Raw genomic sequence first — 18,477 nt, 5'->3', positions numbered from 1 at the left:
TTGTGACGGAGTTAGAACCAATTTCTGAGTGTTTATTACAAAACCGAGACCTTGGAGGAGAAGAAGTGTCCACTTTAAGTGTGTAAGCACCAACTGAGGACACTGAGCCATGAGAATGATGTTGTCTAGATAATCAGACGCACCCCTCGAGCCCTCAGATTCCACTACCGGTCTCAGGAGCTTCGTAAAGCACCAAGGGGCAGAGGAGAGGCCGAAGGGATGGACCTTGTACTCCTAACAATGGCTGCGCCACAGGAACTGAAGAAAGTCTGTGGGGCGGAAAAATTGGGATGGAGAGATACAAGTCTTTTAAATCTAACCGAACCAAACAGTCCCCTTCCTGAAGAATGTCACTCAAGAGATGGATGCTCTCCATCTTGAAATGTTGGTAAACAATCCAACCATTGAAATCCTGGAGATCTGAGACCAGACGAGAACCACCCCCTTTCTTTTCCACCAGGAAGATGTAACCGAGAAACCTGTTCAGATAGGAAATCAACGCATCTATGGCGCCCTTTTGCTGGAGTGAATGAACCTCAGAGAAGTTCAAATCTTGCTCTTGTTAGGAAAAAGACATCATGTGTGTGGCAAGGACCCGCCTCAGGGAGCTGCAGAACTCCAGTTTGTAGCCCAGGACAGTCTCTAGAACCCAGGGATCCTGCGTAAGATTCTGCCAATTGTGTAGAAATGACTGGATCTGGATCCTGCCCCCCCCCCCCCCCCCCCCCCCCCCACCAGTAATACATTGGAAAACAGCATTTGTCTCATCTGTGGTGCCAGACTCTTGGAAGAAGCAGCCTTGTGATCCCCTATAGTGACCTCTTTGGAAATGATACTCGTTACCTCAGGGACGAGAGGGGTAAAAGTTCGAGTTTGCAGAGGCATCGTGGTAACCACCACTGGTCTGGTAAAAACCTCTCTGCGGGCCTTGATGATAATCTAGGCTGACAGCTCACCCACTGAAGCGGTTGGCCCTGCCAAAAAGCGGACAGAAGACCTTGCAAAGGGAACCCTGCACTTTATCAAGGTTACTGAATGTAGCTACAAATTTAGATAACCCTCTAAGGAAAAGCTGACAAAACAGCAGGCCCTGCACTACTGGTCCAGGTTCAGAGGATGCAAGTTCAGTGAGCTACAGGTCGGATTTAAGTAGGATGGACTAACGCTTTTCACTGGAAATAGCACTATTTTCATTGCCCAATTAGAATATAGCCCTCTGCGCCCAGCCGACCAACTCATCAGGGTCAATCGCCATGGCGGACTCCTCAGCTTTGTAGCCTAACTCCAGTATTTTGGTGAGGGGTGCGGACAGTTCGAGGAGCTTGTCCTGACAGGAGCACCAAGCCCCATCTATACCCTTCTTCAGGTCCTTTGAATATTTTTTAGTAACGAGGGTCGGATCCACCTCAGGAGGGTCAATGACTTTGCCCAGGAGATCAGGCGGCAACAATCCGAGCGAAGGCGTGCTCTTACATTTTTGGCAAACGCAAGGCATATATGCGACTTGACATAGTCCGCCACTACTTGTGGTGGGAGCCATATAGAGGACTTTGGGTGAACAATTTCAGTCGGCTCGATGGTGAGGAATTCCTAAATTTCAGTAAGTCAGGGATTCCATTAGACAATTGCATTGGCTCCCGGTCTGCCATCGCATTACCATCAAGGCTCTTTGTTTAGCATATAAAACACTCCATGGAAAAGCCCCACCCTACCTCAAGAAAAGTTTTATGGAGTATATTCCTGCAGAACGTTGCATTCATGTTCAGCCAGTCTATTGAGGGCTGCTTCCTTCAGACGCGCCACCTGGGGGGAAGAAGTTTTTTCAGTATTATGGCTCTTCATTGGAACAGTCTGCCACGTGACCTTAAAACAGCACCTTCACTCTCGGTTTTTTAGGAAGAGCCTCAAAACCTGGTTATTTAATCAATGATCTTTACTGACATTACTTAGATCTTGTCTGCTCCTTTTTGCTCTGTTTAGCGCCAAGACGCCTCCGGGTATTCGTGTGCTTTATAAGTTGTATCATTCATTCATTCATTCAGGAGGGGTGTCAACCTGCCATGACCTGCGCTTACGCTTGCTAAGACCAGGTTTGTTTTCGTGATCTGAACTGGCAGAAGAGCGGTAATCATGATCCATTGGCAATGAGCTGGCCAATCTCTCTAAATCAATGGTGTGCGGCTTTTCAGGGGTTTTCCAGCCGGCTTTGGATTGAGAGGACAATTGACCACCCTTTATACTTGAAGGTATGGGGTAGGCAGCAAATCCTGTTGCTCAGTGTACCCACATAGGCGATGCTTCAGAGGTTCAATGGCTCTCACCAAAGCCTTGTTCACCTAGTGTTGCATGCCTGCGTCCACAGCATTAACAAAGTATTGCTCCAAAAGACCCAGCTGGGTCATCATAATAGCCCTCCTCATAATACTCAGCCATGTTCAAAAAGCCTGCACAGCAGAACCAGCAATGCCTCTGGAGGGACAAGGTCAGATCAGAAGTCTAGAGGAAGTGAGTTCAGCTTCTGAAAAGGAGCAATCAAAGGGAGTGCAGCAGACTGAACTTAATAACAGGCCAGCAAGTCACGAGGAATAATGCTCAAAGATTCTTAAAACGTGGAAGGAGGGCCTGCAAAGCCTATGAAAATTATTCCAACCCTGTGTAATAAACACAACAGGGCATAGACGGGAAGAGCAAACAAAGAGAAAACAGACCAGAGAACTTAAATGCATCTCCCTGTGTTTTATCCAAGCCTCCGACAACAGAAGGCAGAAATCCGGCTGTCGTGCATGCGTACTGGACGTTCTCTTGTTTCCATAGAAAGAGCACTGTGCGACTGCAATCGCATGGCTTCACTCCCCTTTCTCCCACTCCACACAATAATGACGGCAGTGGCGCCCTGCTGAGGCAACACCGCGCTCCTGTGTAAGCATGGGGTGTGAAGTACGGCGCAGAAATAAGCAACCAGCGATGCAGAGCAGGCGGTAGCTTGCTAAATGCACAATATTTAAATTAGAGCACGCTGCAGCGGGGGTCATAAGTTGCCATACATTCAGCAATCATGAAAACGCAAAGCATCATTTAGCATAAGCACATAAGTGTAAGGGTGCTTAACTGGCTGCGAAGCAGCTGAAGAAGATGGACTCTTACAAAGGGGTTATGTAGGGCTGGGTCTCTATGGTTATAACGTGACTTGTGTAGTCATGGGAAATTTTGTGTTTATGAAACTTTAATTTGATTGGCTGCTGTTTTGAACAGTAAAAGAAAGAGAAGAAGAATGGAAGCCTCCGGTCCGGACACAAATTTCTTCTCCACAGACTTGCGAGGCACACTAATATCACTACAGAGGACACAAGGTCCCACTGACTCTGAAAAGGGCAGTGGGGATTGCTCAAAAGCAGGTGCATTATGCATTTATGAATACCCTGTAATCTAAAGCTTATGCTGTATACATGGTGCAGGCAGTCTTTATTGAAGGATTTTCATTCTTTGATCCAGGTTGTCGATGAAAGAAAAAACTTTAGTCCATTGCCTGATTTGATAGAGACAAATGCAGCTCACTTCAGATGTTATGTTATCAAGAACTTGTAAGAGCGCACGGTCACCGAGAGGTTTCATGGCGCTAGACTTGCGTAATGTTGGCAGCGTGAGGACCTATGCATAAGCTTGCTCAAATAACCAAGTTTTGAGTACCTTTCTGAAACCTAACAGATTATCGCAACTCCTGATTGCTAGAGGTAGAGTGTTCCAGAATTCAGGGGCGAGGTAGGAGAACCTGCAGCCACCTTGACGTTTGCGCCTGAAGAGGGGGAAGAGTTAGTAGGTGGAGATGGGTAGAGCGCAAGTTACGCCGTGGGATATGTTTAGAAATCATGCAGCTGATGAATTAAGGATTCCTGCAATGCAGTGCTTTGAGGATCAGACAGCCTGTCTTAAATGCTGTACGTAGGGCAATTGGGAGCCAGTGAAGTTTAGATAGCCAAGGTCTAGCGGATTGCCAGTTAGGTTGTTTAAAGATTAATCTTGCGGCCTGGTTCTGCACCGGTTGGAGACGGTTAAGTAGGGACAGGGGCAGGCCAAGATGAATGCAATTAGAGAAGTCGAGACGTGAGAGGACCAAGGCGATAACTACTTGTATAAGTGCTGAGTGAGATAGCAGGTGAGCAATCTTACGAATTTTACGCAGTTGGAGGAAACAAGAAGAGACCACTGCACCGACTTGTCCTTTAAGTGACAGGTCAGAGTTAATGGTAACCCCCAGACTCTTCACGGCGGATGAAGGGTTGGGGGAAGACGCCTAGTTCGGTAGGCCAGTAATGGTGGCCCCACAGGGTCTCGCTCTTTCCAGGCAAAACTAGTTCCGTCTTGCCCGGGTTCAGTTTGAGGTCCATCCAGCGCTGGATGTGAAGCATGGTGGCTTGAAATTCAGTGGCCGAGTCGGCGGAGTCCAAGGTGAATACCAGCTGAAGATCGTCAGCATAGTTAAAGGTCGTTACCTTTCTATCTTTTAGTGAGTGGATCAGAGGTTTTAGATAGAGGTTGAAGAGGAGTGGAGACAGGGCCGAACCCTGTGGCACCCCGCAAGTGGTGGAGAGCTTGGAGGCGGTAAAAGGACCGAGACGGACCGCCTGTGACCTGTATTCGAGAAAGGACATTATCCAATTAAATGCAGGGCCCTGTATGCCGGCATGCGTGACACGGTCCATCAAGATTTTGTGATCGACCGTGTCGAAAGCGGCTGACAGATCCAGGAGCACCAGGGCCTGAGGGATGTTCTTATCTGAGTTAGCTCTCAGGGTGTCTAGTGCTGCAAGGATCACCAACTCCATGGAGTGAGCAGGCCGAAAGCCAGCTTGGCGAGGCTCTAGGTAGTCCGATTGTTCGATAAAGCCAGAAAGGCAGCCTGCAACATGGGTGTCTAAGATTTTAGCCAGGAAAGGCAGGAGTGAGATAGGGCGATAGTTCAGATGTTGGAGTGGATTGAGATTCAGTGGCATTTTATGGACTTCTCTGAAAACACCTCCTTCAACCACAGCTTGAACTTGTCTGACTTCACCTCACAAGCTAAAATCCACAGTTTTGAATCAGACACAGTACTTACCCTTCAACACTGGTGCGAACATCAAAACAACTTTTTTGAAAAGCAACAAAAAACGTAAATCATTTGTGCTCTGTATAAGTGCACTGGTTGTGCAAACATTTTTTCATTAACAGCTATGTGCATCCTATTTAATACAATAATACTCCACATAGCTACTTAGTTGTCAGTCTTGAACAAATTCAGCAACACTAAGTTTTCAGTGATTCAACTTTCTAGATATTTTCAGTTTTTCTAATCCTGTGTTTGCGGTCTAATTTACAAACAATCAATGGCAGCTCCCATTTCATTTCAGTAACCTCTATGAGGATTAGAAAGTTTGGTTTGTGAACATCCATAAATCCAAAATGGCAGGCAGATAATGCCAAAGTAGTCTCATATAAGCACCTTTCGGTTAATACAACAGCATGCCTTACCTGCAGGAAGTTCCTGACAATGTACACCATCATCAGTACAGTAAAAATAATGTGATGAACAGGAACTGGCATCAAAAGTGGGGCAAATACTTAGCCTAAAGGTAAGACTAGACTCATGATCGATTTCTCGTTTTCGGTCGAACAAAAAGAAATTGAAAAAAAACGGAGGACGCAATGATGAGGTTTTAATATACAGCATTCTGAAGCCGATTCCCCTGCAGGTTTTTTCCTTCCCACTAGAAGGTCTTGTCACCGAAACAAATGCAGATCCTTAAAAAAATGCATACATCAAGTCTAGGTTCACTGCCCTCGTTTAGGGATTTGTTAGGCTGGTTCAGGAATAGATTTTTCACCAAGTTGCCTGCAAAGCGAACAAACCTGACTGCCTCTAAAAAGGAATCCTGAGCTGAAGAGACAACTGAACAAGAACACTTCTCTTTAGATGTTTTAATTACGTAATTGTTTGAAATAAAAAATGAAGCATAACTTAAAGTGTTGGAAGTATAAAGGAGTCTGTGCATCTGGTTAGTATGTTCCAATGTCTGACAATCTTGGTATGCTGCGATGTCGTATATCTCTGTGCGACAACTGTCGAGGCTGCTAGCTGCTGCTTCTTTCCTCTTCATGGACCACCTCAATCTTTGGAAAGTTTGATGTGTCTCCGATCTGCTTCTGTGCCCCCTGCTTCTGTGGAGGTAACTGCTTTACAAGGGTGCCATAAATACCCATCGCCTGGTTAGAGCAAGAGGGAAACAAGAAAAATAATATAAACAGTAAATGGATACTGAAAACAAGTAAAACTCAGCCAAAACACACACATCGGCTAGTGCATTATAAAGACTGTCACATATGTAAAATGGTTTGTTAAAGGCCTCCTCGGTAATATGATCTTATGGAGGGTTGTAAACATCAATATAGAATGATAATAGATCTCTCTTATTCCATTTTTGGTTGAAAAATGATACATTAGTATTGTGCACTTTATTACAGTTGCTCCATTGTATTTCAAGAATCCACCAGATGCGACATATATCATAAAATTGATTAAAAACGTATGAGCTGTGAGCACAACATCATCTGCCTGAAATTGCAAGCCCTGGTTCATTTTCAACCATCACCTCTAGTCCATGAGGACACGAATTCAGAATTGCTCAATTTGTCTTGCCAATTAAGTACACATTTCAGGAGGGGAGCTAAGAGTACTTCAGAACAAATATGTTGTAAGTCTTTAATTACCTAAAACTGGCAAACCTGAGTTCTCACTACAGGAGAAGCCTGATGGAAACAGCGGAGGTATTATTAATTCTCACAAGTGGCTTCTATGATGATCATTTGTAAGCCAAACAGGGCTCCGAGCTCTACTGATCACTGCGGTTTTCAAACTGAGAAAAGAATTTGGTCTCTGTTGGACTATTGTAACGTTTTATACTCAGGCACCAATTGTTCCGTTTTGAAGAGACGCCAGCTAGCCCAGAAAGCAGTGAGAAGGCTGATTTTTTCTCTTCCCAGGTTTTGCTCTGCCTCAGGCCTTTGCACAGGTTACATTGGCTCCCTATGGAGAAACACATTCATTTCCAGACCCTTTGTTTCACCCATAAAATTCTACATTCCCAGGGGCCCCTATTCTGAGCCAGCTTATTTCATCTTACCAGCCCACACGCTCCCTGCGTTCCGCCAACCAGAACTTGGCTAAGGTTCCGAGTTATGAGAGTCAGAACGGGGGGTTGCTCTTTTCGTGCTCTGGCCCATTTTCTCTGGAAAGCTCTTCCCCTCTCTATAAGAAATACTCAACCATCTTTGGTTCAGAAATTCCCTCAAGACTTGGCTTTTCTCAATCTAGCCTCTTCCTCTCTTTTCTTCGGGTGCTGCCAGCAGCAGGTGTGTGCTTTTAGAGCTAGCGCTGGGAAGCCCACCTGTGAGGGCAGCCATGCTCTCTAAACATCACATATGTAAGCCCCTTCTCCAAAGAAAATGTGATTAACCATTGTAATGCTTCAAAACTGGATCCAGTGCAGGGTGGTACGCTCTCTTGACACAGTACTGGTGGGTAGGTGAGCTGCTTCATGCAGAATACGTTGCAATTTTTAAAGCTGATATTTTGGAAGCCCAGCATATACTGCATTACAATAGCCAAGCCTAGAGTGTATTAACTGCTCATTGCACCCGTCCACTTTGGTACTCTGATAGAAGAGGTATTACATTCCAGAGGACAGGTCAGTTTTTTTACCTGTTAAAAAAAAAAAAAGAATAATCAAAAGGGGTGACTATCAATATATCAGCCATTACCTGCAATCGCAAGTACAGGCAGAGATGTGAAACAAATCTGGCCCCAACGATAACTAAAGATACTTGGTCCCTAATATGGAAGAGAGCATGAAAAACAATGGTCCGGGTACAAGGAAAATACCTACAAAATACTGCACTGGAAAAGGACTGCTGAAAGATTGAGAGCCATTAGCAACACTTCAGCTGACTGCTGGAAAGGGTGCAGTCCGAGAGGCACACCAGCACACATGCTAGGGTCCTGTCTGGTAGTGAAGCACTCTTGGCTCAACACGAATGATAATCCAGCTAGATCCACCCATACTGCTCTTAGATTACATGAGTGGTGAAAGAAAATGCCAACTTGTGTCTCATCTCAGTCGCCTGATCACATCAATGTTACTTGCAGCTAGATTAACTAAAGCTCGGGTGGAAGACACCTCACCTCCCCACCGAAACAGCAATGGTGGGCAAAAATGTGACAATTACGTGGATTAGAAAAATGTACAGCTAGAATACATGATAGGCTACCAAAGTATGAGAAAGTATGGACTCCCTTTTGAGCTTAAGTAAATTGAGAGTTGAACAGCGAACAGCCTGGACGCTAACAGCCGGAGAGAACAAGGAGATCTGGAATACTTAGGCCAGATCCCTCGGATACACCTTAAACTGTAAAGTCTTAGCTGAGAAGGAGCTTTACATACATAAAATTATATAAACATGTGAAATGCTTTCACTTTACTGGGCAATAACTGACTTGCAATGAAATTATACAATGCCCATACACAAAGTGCCTTGTGTAATGTACCTGTGTCCATCTCTGCCGTCTCTCCTCTCCCTTCCTCCTGAATCCCTCCTACTATTTGCAGTCATGTTGTGTTTATTTTTCATTTTAAACAATAAGCAAAAAAGCACAGTGGGTAAAAAAAGTAAGAAAGTTTCTTGTCAGGCAAACACCACACCAAAAATCTTCCCACATAAGCCACACTTCAATAGTCTTCAAGTCAAGCACTTTCCCAACAGTGCCATCCACTCAATATTGGGCTTTGTGCGTCCTCAGGGCCAGCAAACGCTATATGATTACAGCTACAATGCCCCTAAGCGGCAAACACTTAATAAACCCTTCAAGATAGACTCTCCTGATACACTGCTCCCTCCACAGGATTCAAATCCAGTAGGGTGTTAATCCATAACTCAAGGCTCTGTAATTAGGCATCGGTCAAGTACGGATGTAACGAAAGTATATCCATTACAACTGGAGGAAATTATTCACATATCACCTACATTGAGAAGTAAGTCCATCTTTAAACCCAAAGTATCACAGTTGTGAAAAGGCCCATCATGAATTGACATTTCTTTGACTTCTGAGAATTGTTCAAGACAGTACTGATAAATAATAGCTCACTCAGCCAATATGTGGACAATATCAGCATGGTTATAGGGCTAAAAGGTGCAAGCAGCAGAGATGCACACTTTCCTCTGATGACATTTAAGAGGCATGATACAGCCAGCAGTAGTTTAGAAATGCTGCAAACAAATTAGCAGTAATTAAACGTTCTCCTCAATTGCCATCATCTCTGTGGCTGCTACGGAGATTTACCGTCATTTGGTATTGTTGTCCACACTAAATTATCTGTATAGTATAGGGAAATCGTACCCAAACTAGAAAAGCGTAGGTCATAATGTAAGCCCTTTGCTTCTATAGTACTAGATTACAACATTGGAACTGAAGACACTTAAAAGTGACCCCATAAAAGTTTGAATTCAAGCTGCAGATCTTCATAGAACTTGGTATTATTAACATTCGGTAGATCTTCTCTGAGTACACTAATCATGGCTTATATTGTTAATAATGACTTGAACCTCTTGCACAAGTTAAAAAACAAGATACCCTCATCAACACACAAAACGCGGTACAGTGTCACACAACCAACACTCCAAAAGCAACATACTTTTCCCTTGTCTTCTCAATGACACCAACAATCCAAATCACCCCTGAACTGGACCGACCCCTACTCTATCCCTTTCTCTATGCTCAGAAACCAACCAACAAACCAAGGTCAATTTAAAAGAGAAGAATACACATTCAGATCCTTCAAAGACCTCTCAAACCTATTGCTTGAACTCATCTCTCACCCTATCAACTCCATGTCCGACACTAACACCTTTCTAAACAACTTTAAACGTTTTGGAAAACTATGTGAACTTCCATGATTCGATTAAAACACAAACATGTGAAAGACAAAGACTTCAGTACCCTGGTACTCTAAGACCTTGCTGTAAAATGATCCATCCAGAACTGGGAAAGAAAAGGTGAGAAAAACAAAACTCCAAATGACCTCATGATATTGAACTCCTTCTGTAAACACAGACCGCTCATCAGCTAAAGCAAAATACTATACCAACACCATCAGTGAAGCAACCAACAGTACTCAAAACAATCCTGCACTGCAGCAACCCCCTCATCAGTCATCAGCACCCACTATCTCCTCACCTCACAGAAAAGCGCAATGCAAACAACTTCTTCACTGAAAAAATACAGATGCTCTGACAGTACATCAGCAGCACAAAGCCTGCTTCATCACTGCTACCTGTAGGATCCCACAGAGGGCTCGATCCTCGCAGATGGCTTATTTTTCAGGTTGGCACTCATTCTCAGAACCAAAGTGAGTCATTTCATTTCATTTCAATCAGCTTTATTCGGTGCAATACATGTCACCATAAAAGCAAGACAATTATTATAAAAAGCATGCATAACACATCATTTACACAGTTTAAAAAAATACATTTGAAATATCTATGCAGCTCATAAAGTGCATAATTACAAGTACAGTGACCAGAGCATACTATCCTGCAGATATAATTTTTAACAAATACAACTATATGACAGCTCACAAGAGTGCTGGTATCATGTCTTTAAAAATTATAGTTAAAACAACACACATATATCAATATAACAAGGTAATCCACATACAGATCAGTGCGTTAAAATGTAAAACACTTCAATACAGTGCCTTCAGCCATTATTCAATCCTGGTTGCCCTCTAGTGTTTCTTATTTTCAGTGCAACTTTCAGAAAACTTGTTATACATGACAGGGTCAAAGGGTCTTCAGCCCTTTGTAGGTATAATAGAGCGGCCCTGGCTTGTCTAAACTTGCCATTTTTTAAAATTCTTACTAAGTAATAACGCCTGGGAAATGAATAAAAAGGGCATAACAATACAAAATGAAGGGAATCCTGCGGAGATTTACTATCGCAACCGCAGGGTCCTTTCTGCTCAACCGTGGCGGTATAACCCGAAGGATCTGCCAACAAGTGATGTATAAGGTTGAGCCTAAAACGAGTAAATAAAAACCTAGTTTCTGCATTATATATCAGACTGAGATATGGTTCCATGCCACCTACTGTTTTGGTGGTGCTGTGAGCGCAAGCTAAAATCTTCCTACCCTCAGAATCAAATCTACAGTCTGCAGCTTTCCTCAGGAGCAAGCTCTTAATTCTGACCTTATCTTGGGGTATGATTGTGGTTGGGTTAGTAAAAAGGTCTAGACATTCTATTCCTTCTAGTGTCAGTTTTACATATTTAAACCACTGGATGCGCATCCCTTTATCCCTACTGATGCAATCTCTAATGATTTGTCTCCCCAATTCCGCATCTGGATTGGTCCAGATCCTCAGCCAAGCCATAACGGGCCTGGCCTTGATAAGATCTTCGATGCATTGCCTCCCTAATTCGGCATGGGTGATGTAGGCTGGGGAGCTCTGGGGCGTTTTGAGTATTCTCCGCAGGAATTTATTTTCCTCAACTTGTATTTGCCGTACCCCTGCGAAGCCCCAGACTTCTGCGCCGTACATAACTTTGGGGCAGCAAATGGCGCCATAAAGGTGCATAACCTGCTCCGGCGACCACCGACCCAACCTACGGCCATAATTCATTATTGCTCCTGTTGATGAGATCAGTTTTGTACACCGTTCTTCAATTAAAAATTTAAAAGCCCATCAAATAAAAGACCCAGGTACGAAAATGTTTTTACTTGTTCAAGTGTGTGAGTGCCTATCCGGTATGTGAATTTTTTACACGGTTTCGTCCCGGCTATTAAAACATAGGACTTAGATTGGCTGCCAGGTCTAGAGTGTCCATAAAATCAACGAAGCCATCTATTAAACATTGCAGACCTCTTGGAGTGCGTGCCAGAAGGACCGCATCGTCTGCGTATAACAGCACTGGAATTGGGCGAGACCCTACCCTTGGAGTATCAGCATTCAATTTGCACAATGCCTGTTCCAGTTCGTTTATATACAGGGAGAATAAGAAAGGTGCTAGAATACAGCCCTGTCTTACTCCACTTGTGCAATTGAAAGGTGCAGTTGTGTTTCCCGCCAAATTGAATCGTACTTTGGCGGAGGTATTCCAATGGAGTGCTCTCATAATATTTACAAGACCTGGCTCTACTCCTAATCTAATCAAAAGACTCCATAATTTTTCTCTGTTCACTCGGTCGAATGCGGCGGAGAGGTCCATAAATCCCAGATATATTGATTGATCACTGGCTATAGTATATTTTGACACCAGTAAATAGAGATTCAGGCATTGATCCGTAGTTGATCTACCAGTCCTGAACCCATATTGTAAATCCGAGATTATATGGTACTCCTCTGCCCAGTCCAGTAGGCGGTTTAGTAACATTCTACCTAAGATTTTTGCGGTTACGTCAATTAAGGAGATAGGGCGATAGCACTGCGGGTCATCCTTTTTACCTTTTTTAAAAATAGGCACTATGGTAGCTGTTGACCAAGAGCGTGGCATACCAGTGGCCACAGCTGCATTGATCACGCGTGTCAGTATTGGGACCCAGAATTCTATGTTGGATAAAAAGAGGTCTGGTGGTATCCCATCAGGGCCTGGGGCCTTATTACGTGACAATCCCTGAATGCCCGCTTTAGTTTCACCAAGGGTGAATTCGATCACTGTCCTCCACGGGCAAATTTTCTCTTCAGCCTCCGGGTATTCATCTAAAAAGTTATATAATTTTTTAAAATGATTAAACCAGCGCTCTGGTAGGATAGTTGTACCAATTACTGGTGCTGCAGAATCCTGAAAGCATGGATTATTTATGGTTCTCCAGAAGGTACTTAAATCCCTCCTCTCCGCGGCTTCCCTTAAAGTTTCCCAAGTTTGGGACTGTAAGGCAAATCTCCTGCACTTAATGGCCTTTTTATAGACAGTCCTACAATGTGCTATATGTGGTTTGTTTCTAGGTCTCAATTTCAAACTTTCCTTGAGGTCTTTCTGTGCTCGTGAGCAATCTTTATTAAACCATCTAGGCGCATTAGTTTGTTTAGGAGGCCGGGAGTTTTTTAATAGGCTCTCTATGCGAGTGGCCATTGATTCAAAAGCTTTAGTCACTGTACAACCATCAGCCAGGGGATCAGAGCAAATTTCAAACTCTTTGCCCCCTTCCTTAATTAAGTTCTTAAAAAAGGCGTTTCCATCAATACGAGACCACTTTAAGCGCCTCCCCTGGTCTGTAACCTTCTCAAGACTGCCTTCCGACGTGCTTCTTATTTCTTTGTTGGAAGACCAATTTTTAATCCATAATGCAAGTGGATTATGGTCACTGAATATACTCCAGTCGACTGTTGCCTCATTTATCCATTCCCAAAATAAGTTGGAAACTAATATGAAATCTATTGTGGAACTACACCCCCTCCCTTTAAAAGTTGTTGGAGGACCGGAGCCTTCATCTACGGTCACTAAATCAAGTGTGTGTTTTAGTGAGTGAGTTTTCATCACTTTCTCTAGCTCCCTCCCCTCCTTCGTGTGTTCAAAGTGCAGACCTTTTGTCAAGGTGCAACCGGACCAACCCCCCATGCGAGATTTTAGGTTTTGGCACAAATGGCAGTTTAGGTCACCCACCAGGATTATATAGGGAGCCACTGTGGACTTACTCTGCTCTATAACAGCAGACAGGTGAATCTGCAAATCATGCACTATAGAGCCTTCCTTGCTCGATGCTATGGCGTTATAAAAACTAACAAGGATAAAACTCATTTTATTTCTTTGGAACCTTAAACCCAGGAAGTAGTTGGATTTCCAGTTCAAACTGGACCACACTCCTTCCATCTGCAGGTCTACATATACAATTAATCCCCCAGTGGGCCTACCTGGAGCTAGTTTTTGTGCGGGGACAGCAAAGCAACCATATCCTTCTAGCTGGAAGGGGTTATGGTCCACCACCCACGTTTCCTGGAGACAAATAACATGAAACCTGGTCACATATTCCCTCCATTCGTTGTTCTCAAATTTGGAGGACAGGCCAGCTATATTCCAGGAAACTAGACCAATGTCACCCAACCTTGGCTTTTCAATGGGAGCAGCAATACTGGGAGAGGGAGTATGCAGTCAATCAACCCCCTCCAATCCAGAAAGTGAAGTAAAGCGGTTGGAAGTGGGGATATTACAAGTGGAATCTGCCATCAACTGGGCACTCTGAATTGTTGGGCTCACATAATTTCCTATCAGAGATCTTGGGTAAAAATAGCTTAAGTCGTGGGTGGATATACCACCCTCATAACCCTCTGGAAGCCAGTCTCTGATATAGTTTACCACTCTATGGTCTCTAAAATTGACAATTATAACATCACCTTGTACATTTTTAGGTCTTTGTCCCACCCAGTTCAGCCTTCTCACATGAGTCAATCACATTGTCCACAGCTTCTGGAGATTGTCTACCTATCTGTGTTGAAGGCGGAGATAGTCCTGTTCCCAATTGCACAGCTGTCGTCCATGATATCACAGACAACAGCATCAAGAGTTACCAATATGCTGATAAGGAGATCTACTTATTTGCCAAGGATAACAAACAGTATAATGATGTAAACTGCGACTGCTTGAAATCCCAACTTTCGCTGAGAGTTACTTGGATTCACTTGGGCACTAATCTCACCCTGAAAAAACACATTGCAAAATAAAAAAATAAAAAAAGATAGACAGAGTGGTAGCAGCACTCTCTTCTGAAGGAAGTGAAACTGTTTCTTTCAGAAAGTGACCTCAAAACTGTTGCTCAAGTCCTCTCGCATCTGGATGGTTTCAAAACCTTGCCCCACTCTGCCATTCTACATGCTGCAGTACATCTTATCCAGGGCCTAAAGAAATATGACCAAACCCCTATCCTTATGGAAGTCCATTGGCTCCCAGTGTCGCTCACACTAACTTCAAAACCAGATGCATTATTTATAAAGCCAGAATGACCAGCACACCAGCTTTATCTTGCAGACGCGTTCACCATCTTTGGTAGTTCTGGGCACAGCTGCAGCAAGGACACCATCAAACTGAAGACTAAGACATGCAAAAGAGGAAAAAACAAGGCAGCACGCAATTTACATCTATGCACCCAGAATCTGCAACTAATTCCACATATTTATCAGGACTGTCCCAGCACTGCTAAAGTTTAGGAAAGGGGTGAAGACGTACCGCTTTAAAGAACACTACATCACAGTGCATTAACAGTCCACAAACTAGCTACCTCTCATTACTCGTTAACTGCATGCTTCTTTTTGACCACGTACAGCATTCCACTGCCTTTTGGCTAGGTTTGTACTATAAAAATATCACATACATACAACATACAGGAAATGGCACAAAGGAGTCGGCATAGAGTCCTCAGGTACTGGAGCACTCCACATATAAGTCCTGCTCCGACCTGGCCTACTTAAACGAATGGCTCATTTCAAAAAGGTTTTCCTTGCCCCAGGATGCCATATGGAAGAAAATGACAATCGTTGTTGATCAAGGGCTATTCATATCCAAAGCTTGCGAGAAGTACTGATGGCCACCATTTAGCTGTAGTTTTAACTAGTGGTTATCCATTGGCTCCCCAAATTAGGTTAAGGAATCCAATAAGTCATACTGCCTGAAAAAGTAACCGTAGTGCAGTTTACGGGGCATAGCCATGTACTGCGAAAGATTTATACTCCACCTACCCTTTTTGATAGAACTCACAAAGCCAAGGTACTGTAGGCCTGGACCAGAAAACATGCAAAGGCTTTCCAGATTATGAAAGATGCATTGCTCCATGGTGCCACCATTCTGTACTTCAACTTTATTCAAATGGGGGATGGATGCCAGTCCTTCTGACTTTGGGACAATACTGGTACAAGAAAAGGATAGAAACATCTGTCGCGACTGCGTTTGCAATCAGAGATTTAAACAAGCATTGGCATAGCTAATAGGTCTCGCCTTTGGGACCTTATAAGTATTTAGCCATGCAACAGTTGCATAACTAAATACTTATAAGGTCCCAAAGGCGAGACCTATTGGGTCTGCCAAGCGGCCGTACTGCCGCGAAAGGGATCGCGATCAAACATCAAAGCGGCCGCGAAAGTGAAAGTAATCGCGGTAAAGCGCAGCGCGCGCCCGTGCACATGCACTGTAGCTCTAGGCTGGCCTGGTAGCACTTTTTGGAGCCCTCTCAATAAGTCTCGTCAGACCAGCACATGCGCTGGGTCAGGCGAGATCTAAAAATGCAGAGATTTGTTATTCTCACATGAAGAGAGAAGTGTGGTTACCCAGCAAACCGAGGTGCTAGCATTTTCACAGTTATTCCAATTGGCAATATTTTTGTTTGACCACTGATCACAAACCACAAATAACTTTGATCAGAGTCATTGCTCCTCACCTGCCGCCACGGTTTAAAATGTGGGCATGTACCTAAAGGCCTATGAATTCGAGATAGATTACAGGTCCAGGATCAACAACAAAATAGACTACCTATTGAGACGCCCACAGCTCTTGTACACAAAGTGAGTGGCAACAAGTGGAGGGGTGGTGCTAAATAAATTCAATTCTTGGCACAGACAGCCTGCCCCACTGTGTTGATGCTGGACACTGGAGGATAAGTGACAGGCAGTCTGTCCAAAAGAACATGTGGAAGTCGCTTTTGGAGGGTCAATGACATCACAATGCTTTCCTTTTGGGGCATACAAACTCTCATGCCAGTTTGATTTAGTGTCATACTTTTCAATATGACATACAGTTAATTTTAACCTGGAGAACAGCTAACCAATTCTTTTGTCTAGATGAGAAAGGAATGGGATGTGAGAATGCGAGTTATGACACTCATCCTGGAGTGCATTTTTGCAGGTTTGCAACCTTTGGTATAGCTTAGTGGATTGTGCCCATCTGAGATGCAAGATCATTGTGACTTAGGGGCTTATCACTTCCTCCAAAATGTCCTCCAGGTAGAGTAGAGTCAGCCGGTGCTTGCCTTTGTTCTCTTGCTCAGTGGCCTACTGCTCGTCTCTCAGCTACCAGAGCACAAACTTCCAAGTTGGATATCGAAGCGGCAGTGTCTCTACCAGCTTTAAGAAAGAGGTGCAGTAAATAGGGTAAGGTCTTTGAAAACGTGTCTTCCTGTGCTGGTGCAGACACCCTTTTGCAGAAGCAGTGGAAAGGCTGGGTCCAAACAGTCAAGAGATTGTGTATACTAGGGTCACACACTCTCAGCAAATCCTGGCACAATTAATGGAATAGCCAGACATATTGAGGACTACTTGTGTTATATGGACCACAGATTTAGGGCCGACACCACCTTTAGTCCACTGCATTGTTTGGAAGAAGGGGCTCAAGGGACAAAGGGGAGGCAGATTACCACATCCTCCAAAAAGGCAGCCTGTTTTGAAATTGGCATTTTGTGGAGATTCACACACTGGGTATTTATTACATGCACGTTATTCACCTTGCATGCATTATCTTTTTCTCAAACACGTGTAACATCATACTTCTCCCCATACACTATGGAGAAACACAATGAACCCATTGCTATGGTCTTCCTAGACTTTGCGGGGGAGAAATACGCAGGTCCTCTACCCTTGAAGCGTACAGGTAAAAGAGGATTATGATCCTAGCCAACATATCCTAAACTCTACTGAAGGTCCGACAAAATCATGGAGTATCTCTGGTGGCATCACAGATTGAAAGTTCACAGGGCAGCAAAAAATCTAATAAGACACAGTAGCAACGTATTTCTTAGCATGCAAGAACCTCTGGCCCTACAAACTGCCTTCACATTTAAAACACTCCTGGCTTCAGCAATTAAGGCATTATGAAAATGCTGTTCACACACCAATTGAACACGGTAGTAGGAGAACCAGCGCCCACTTAATAATGCTCCATAAGTTCAACCCGGATGTTCCAAGAGACCACTGGATGTAACTGAAGGGAATAATGGTTATGATGTGTTCAGACTACTGCAATATGGTCTCATCTAACTCCCCAAAAAGCCATCAACGAGATTAAAGGGCCTAAAAAGCATGCTGACAGATTGTGCCTATTCCTTAAAAAATGCATCCATATTAATAATGGTTTTGTTGGTACGCCGAGACCTATACTAACTATAAATACTGTAACCCAGAGCTGAATGACAAATGAGAATGAAAGATCCTTCGTTATGGAGTTTTGCTTGGTAATGAAGCATGTTCCGTTCCTACCATGATAGCACATAATTCAATGATCACATTGCAGCTGATCATTTAACACAGTTCAAGCACCAAAAGCATGAATGCAGCTCTGCATTAGTCGAAGGTCCTAGGTGCATGTTCAGAAACTCCCGGGAGCAGCTGTCCTCAATGGCCTTTGACAAACTCCTTCATTTTGCAAAGTAAATGGAGTGAGGAAGACCAGATAGTGGCAACCGCTACGTGCAGCA

The 18,477-nt window shown here is 43.8% G+C and overlaps 1 protein-coding gene across 1 annotated transcript in view; it reads right to left on the bottom strand.

Annotated features, from left to right (window-relative positions):
• Positions 1-5,940: 5,940 nt before the first annotated feature.
• Positions 5,941-18,477, bottom strand: part of STOML2 (stomatin like 2) — a 109,685-nt gene continuing 97,148 nt past the window's right edge. Inside the window, exon 10 of the mRNA XM_085628136.1 lies at positions 5,941-6,240. Coding sequence (XP_085484262.1) covers positions 6,109-6,240 — 132 coding nt within the window. The 3' untranslated portion in view covers positions 5,941-6,108. The remainder of the gene's footprint in view (positions 6,241-18,477) is intronic.

Source organism: Triturus cristatus, chromosome 2_1, assembly GCF_964204655.1.
Source record: "Triturus cristatus chromosome 2_1, aTriCri1.1, whole genome shotgun sequence".
Lineage (NCBI taxonomy): Eukaryota > Metazoa > Chordata > Amphibia > Caudata > Salamandridae > Triturus > Triturus cristatus.
This window is presented reverse-complemented; position numbering and strand designations above follow the sequence as displayed.